Raw genomic sequence first — 6086 nt, 5'->3', positions numbered from 1 at the left:
GGATTCTTTGATGAATAAAAAGTTAAAAGGACAGTTTTGATTTAAAATAGAAATCTTTTCTAACAATATGTGTTTATTATCGTATTAGTATAATACGATATAAGTATTAATTTCTTTCAAAAATAGAAAGAAAAAAAATACGGACCCCAAAAAGATTTATATTTTGAATAAAAACTAACAAAGAATCCTGAAAAAAATATCAGAGGTTCCAAAAAAATATGAAGCAGCGCAACAGTTTCCAACATTGATAATAAATCAGCATATTAGAATTGATTTCTGAAGATCATGTGACTCTGAAGACTGGAGTAATGATGCTGAAAATACAGCTTTGATCACAGAAATAAATTATATTTTAAAGTATATTAAAATAGAAAACCATTTTTTAAAATTGCAATAATATTTCACAATATTCCAGTATTTTTCTGTATTTTTGATCAAATAAATGCAGCCTTGATGAGCAGAAGAGACTTGTGTAAAACAGCAGTGTAGATCTCATTATTTCAAAGGATGAACACAGCATACACACAAAAGAGGAACAGCAGATTGTTTGTGAAGTTTATGTGGATTGAGGTTCTTCACACAAAACTGCTCATAAGAATACATATTCAAACGTAAATTTTTTTCCCAAACGAACACACATTAATCCTCTGTGATGCGGTGGATTGCTCGGCTACTTGAAGTCACACCATACACAAGAATGGCACCAAAAGACGAACGAGTTTGACCTGGACACAAACCAAAGAAGACCCATCAAGTGACGTGAAGCCCGTTCTGAATCCGTTCATTAACACAGTACAGCGTTTCTTTAGTTTCAGTATTTACAGCTCAACGCCGAGATGATATTATAGACTCTGTGTTGGCCTGTAAACCGGAGACGGTTGTTAACTCGCTCGTGTGTTTGACAGAACAGGCCAGCGTGAAACGAACACTCTTGAGCTCGAGTCTAAACCTAAAGATGAGACTAATCTCGCGTCTGTCATTATGCAGCATGCAATACGGGAAGCCAAACGCACCAGAAGTGGGACGGTATTAAAGAGGAGGACGGGTTCAATTTGAACGAATCTTTAATATGACTCGGGAACATCGAGGGATTCGTTCATTCTGAAACAGGAAACAGAAATGATTCGTTCACCTCTCGAGTCTTCAGGTCTGAGTCGTTCGTTCTTTTGTTATAGAAATTAGTTAATAATTCCAATCTTCCTTGCAAGCAGTTACGTGATGCATTTCTGGTCTCAAACTGTAGCTTTTTATTTCTTACAATTTATACTTTTGTAAATTTCTGTCATGATGATTCTTTTCATTAACATTGAATGTGGCAATAAAGAGTTGATTAATGCTTTAAACTTTATCCGTATGATGGGGAAAATCACTTTGATAAAGCAAAGATGCCTATATATAATAACAACATTAATATGTTATGTTTGTGTCTTTTGTCAACGCGCTGGTTGCTAGGGTGTTCTGGGTGGTTGCTAGGGTGTTGCTATGCGGTTGCTAGGGTACTCAGGGTGGTTGCTAAGGTGTTGATATGCGGTTGCTATGGTCCCCAGGGTGGTTGCTAGGGGGGTTGCTATGCGGTTGCCAAGGTACTCGAGGTGGTTGCTAAGGTGTTGCTCTGCGGTTGCTAGGGTCCCTGGGGTGGTTGATAAGGTGTTGCTATGCGGTTGCCAGGGTGTTCTGGGAGGTTGCTAGGTGGTTGCTAAGGTGTTGCTATGCAGTTGCTAGGGTACTCAGGGTGGTTGCTAAGGTGTTGATATGTGGTTGCTATGGTACCTGGGGTGGTTGCTATGCGGTTGCCAAGGTACTCGAGCTGGTTTCTAAGGTGTTACTCTGCAGTTGCTAGGGTACCTGGGGTGGTTGATAGTGTTGCTATGCGGTTGCTAGGGTGTTCTGGGTGGTTGCTAGGCGGTTGCTATGCAGTTGCCAAGGCACCCGGGGTGGTTGCTAAGGTGTTGCTCTGCGGTTGCTAAGGTACCCGGGGTGGTTGATAGGGTGTTGCTATGCGGTTGCTAAGGTGTTCTGGGTGGTTGCTAGGCGGTTGCTATGGTACTCAGGGTGGTTGCTAAGGTGTTGATATGCGGTTGCTATGGTCCCCAGGGTGGTTGCTAGGGGGGTTGCTATGCGGTTGCCAAGGTACTCGAGGTGGTTGCTAAGGTGTTGCTCTGCGGTTGCTAGGGTCCCTGGGGTGGTTGATAAGGTGTTGCTATGCGGTTGCCAGGGTGTTCTGGGAGGTTGCTAGGTGGTTGCTAAGGTGTTGCTATGCAGTTGCTAGGGTACTCAGGGTGGTTGCTAAGGTGTTGATATGTGGTTGCTATGGTACCTGGGGTGGTTGCTATGCGGTTGCCAAGGTACTCGAGCTGGTTTCTAAGGTGTTACTCTGCAGTTGCTAGGGTACCTGGGGTGGTTGATAGGGTGTTGCTATGCGGTTGCCAAGGTACTCGGGGTGGTTGCTAGGCGGTGGCTAGGGTGTCGCTATGCGGTTGCTAGGGTACTCAGGGTGGTTTCTAAGGTGTTGATATGCGGTTCTTATGGTACCTGGGGTGGTTGCTAGGGGGGTTGCTATGCGGTTGCCAAGGTACTCGGGGTGGTTGCTAAGGTGTTGCTATGCGGTTGCTAGGGTACCCGGGGTGGTTGATATGGTGTTGCTATGCAGTTGCTAGGGTGTTCTGGGTGGTTGCTAGGCAAACACATGAACTTCTGCGGAGCAGTATGAGTAATGTTGTAATTGATCAGCACCGCGATGGTGAGATTAGTTTGTGCCGTGTACGTCCTCCCTGCGCTGTCTAGTCAGTCGTACCATTCAGTCTATCGAGCCATGTTTCGTCCTACTTCTGGGTTGTTTGGCTTCCCATAATAACGTTCAGCGAACACGACGTGTGGAATCAGTGTCAGATTCAGCAGCAGCAGTGAAGCGTCGCAGTGATGAGAGTCGAGCCGCTGGATGCTCACATTCAGTCCGCTGGAATTGTGCAAACGCCACTGGAACCAGTCCAGTGAACATCCAAACGCCTGCAGATAAAGCCAGCGAAGCTCAGCGGTCCCGCAGGAGATTTAGCAGAAATCACAGGCTAAAACACTCGGTCACAGAAGCGCAGCTACCGTCTGCCTCTCTACATACAGTAACACAGATGATCAGTGCGAAGCACGTGTGCGTCCGTTCTTCCTTTGTAACTGAAGCAGATGGTCTGTGTGTGGCAGTAATTGAAGGCCGTCAGGTCCGAAACGTGTTTACATGTGCATGCCGACAGGAGGATCTGGTTCTGTCACTCTGCCTCCTCTGGAGACGTGAAAACTAACACTATTACAGACAGAGTGCGGTACAAACTCACGAAACACACTTTACACCGGCCTAAAACGAACGCTGACGTGTCCGGCCGTGTCGCACCAGATGATCCTGAGATTCACACACAAACTAAAGACTAGATGCGGATGGAAGCAGCGTCAGTCCAGCGCTGCGGTGTTCTCCTTCGCTCTGCGGAGACGGGAGGACGCAGCAGCTCGTTTTAAGGCATCGGATTGGTTCCGTCGTACGTCCACTAAATAAGAGCTTCTATGGGAGTAAATGAGTGAAGGATTCTCCTCTGCGGCCGCCGCTTGGCTGGTTTCTGGTGTCGATGTCACACGTCTGTCATCGCTGATGTGAGGAGAGTCAGACCTGGAGGAAAGCAGAGAGAGCTGTAGTTAACTAAAACTAAATCCATAACTAACATTTGTGTTACTTGAAATAAAATATGTAAAAACTTAACTTTCTTTTTCAGCGAGATGCCAAGGCAACATTTTTCATTTTCAATTAGTTTAACTTGATGTACTAAAATAACGCTAAAACTGAAATAAATATTTATAGAAGCTATATGGACATATTAAAGAAAACTAAAAAAAATTACAAAAAACAAAATTATTAACATTTTTAAATAAAAATGTAAAATATAAAAATAAAAACTAATTCCACCCATCCATCCATCCATCCATCCATCCATTCATCCATCCATCCACCAACCCACCCATCCATCCATCCATCCATCCACCAACCATCTGGGAAAATTAACAATAATAAGCATCCCTAATAAAAACGTAACTTTTTTTTTCAGCTAGATGCCCAGGCAGCAATGTTCACTTTCATTTAGTATAACTTGATGTACTAAAATAACACTAAAAGTGAAATCTAAATTAATAGAAACTATGTAGACATATAGAAGAAAATTCAGAAAAACACAATAAAATTATTAAAACTTTAAAATAAAATGGAAAATATAAAAATAAAAACTAATTCATAACACAGACACTGCTCAGGATCGGCTGAGTTTTCACAGGAAACTTAATTTGGAGGTCTCACTTCATTAGGACTTGCTGACGTTCTCGTAGATGACGTAGCTCGTGTGCGTTTGCTGCTTCTTCTTCTTCCACATGAGGAGGACACACTGATGGATGAACACGTACTGCTCCTGCACACACACACACACACACACACACACACACACACACACACACATGAATACAGTTCCAGGGCTGGATTCAAATGGAATCCAATTTCTGCTATTTTAACTTTATATCTAACAATTCTGAGTTTATATCAGTATTCTGACTTTATATCTTGCAATTCAGTTTTTTCATTTCTACCACAGATTAAAAAATAAAACATTTAATTAAGACTTTTAATCTCACAATTCTGACTTTTTTCTTGCAATTATAAATTGTGAGAAAAAAGTTCAGAATTGTGAGATAAAAAGTCGAAATTATCTTTTCATCCGGTGGTGGAAACAAGCTTCCATAGATTCATCAAAATCTTCTTAAGAAAGAAGTTAAGACATTCCAAGAAGCTGTAAGCACTGCATTTTCCATCATCATCACTAGTAGCAGAAATATGTATCTAGTGTTACGTTGTTATGTTTAATTACAGCAATTTCATCTCACATTTGAGGATTTAAGACAAGTTGGATGTTATTCTAACTTTAAGAGGCTATTTATAATGATTTTTAAGAAGATTCTTTTAAAGATTTTGAATTATTATTCAGTTTTGTCTTAAGAACAATCATAAGAAAAACAGAAGACCATTCTTAAGGTATATTTTTGGGAATACAAGGTATTCTTAATATTTTTCTAAAAGAAAACAGCAGTTCAAAAGAGTGTTATTCATGAGTCCAGTCCCTGGTTCAGTTTTTGGTGCTGGATCTGATTCAGGTTCTGGATCTGCTTCAGTTTTTGGTTCTGGATCTGATTCAGTTTTTTTGTTCTGGATCTGGTTCAGGTTCTGGATCTGATTCAGGTTCTGAATCTGGTCCAGTTTTTGGTTCTGGATCTGGTTCCGTTTTTGGTTCTGGATCTGATTCAGGGTTTGGTTCAGTTTTTGGTTCTGGATCTGATTCAGGTTCTGGTTCAGTTTTTGGTTCTGGATCTGGTTCAGTTTTTGGTTCTGGATCTGATTCAGGTTCAGGTTCTGTACCTCGGTTTGGACCATGGAGAGCCGGTGTGAGCGCATGTCCGACACCAGGCCCAGGACATCCACATACTCGTGTTCCTGAATGTGCTGCATCAGCCGGTCCAGAGCGATGAAGGTGCCGGTCCGGCCCACTCCAGCACTGACACACACACACACACACACACACACATCAGTGTCTGTTCCATCATCACACTGTAACATTAGTGAAGAGCTGAAGCAAAACCACAAGCAGGAAATCAATAGCTGGCAGTGAGCTGCGGTGATTCTGGGCACTGTAACTGGAGTCCAGTGAGCCGGAATGTCTCCTGTAGCACAGACTCTCACACACTAACAGAGACTCACCTGCAGTGGACCACGATGGGTCCTTTGGTCCTGCTGACCTGCTGCCGTACGATCTGAATGAACTGTAAGATGCTCTCGATGGCGTTGACTGTCGGCACGCCGTGATCAGGCCACGAGGTGTAATTAAAGTGCAGAACGTCTTGAGTTTCATCAGCCTGCAGAATCAGAAACACACAGAACATCAGATAGAAACAGACTCTTCACAACATCTGTCTATATATCCATCCATCCATCCATCATCCATCCATCCATCCACCCATCCATCATCCATTTATCCATCCACCCACCCACCCACCCATCCATCCATCCA

General features: G+C 42.8%; 1 protein-coding gene across 1 annotated transcript in view; it reads right to left on the bottom strand.

Moving 5' to 3' along the window:
- Positions 1-2605: 2605 nt before the first annotated feature.
- LOC107745277 (receptor-type tyrosine-protein phosphatase O-like) overlaps positions 2606-6086 on the bottom strand; it is a 45402-nt gene continuing 41921 nt past the window's right edge. Inside the window, exons 23-26 of the mRNA XM_016559125.1 lie at positions 5777-5931; positions 5438-5573; positions 4331-4439; positions 2606-3652 (exon numbers count right to left, since the gene is read on the bottom strand). Coding sequence (XP_016414611.1) covers positions 4335-4439; positions 5438-5573; positions 5777-5931 — 396 coding nt within the window. The 3' untranslated portion in view covers positions 2606-3652; positions 4331-4334. The remainder of the gene's footprint in view (positions 3653-4330; positions 4440-5437; positions 5574-5776; positions 5932-6086) is intronic.

Source organism: Sinocyclocheilus rhinocerous, unplaced genomic scaffold (genome assembly GCF_001515625.1).
Source record: "Sinocyclocheilus rhinocerous isolate Xijiao unplaced genomic scaffold, SAMN03320098_v1.1 scaffold2875, whole genome shotgun sequence".
Lineage (NCBI taxonomy): Eukaryota > Metazoa > Chordata > Actinopteri > Cypriniformes > Cyprinidae > Sinocyclocheilus > Sinocyclocheilus rhinocerous.
This window is presented reverse-complemented; position numbering and strand designations above follow the sequence as displayed.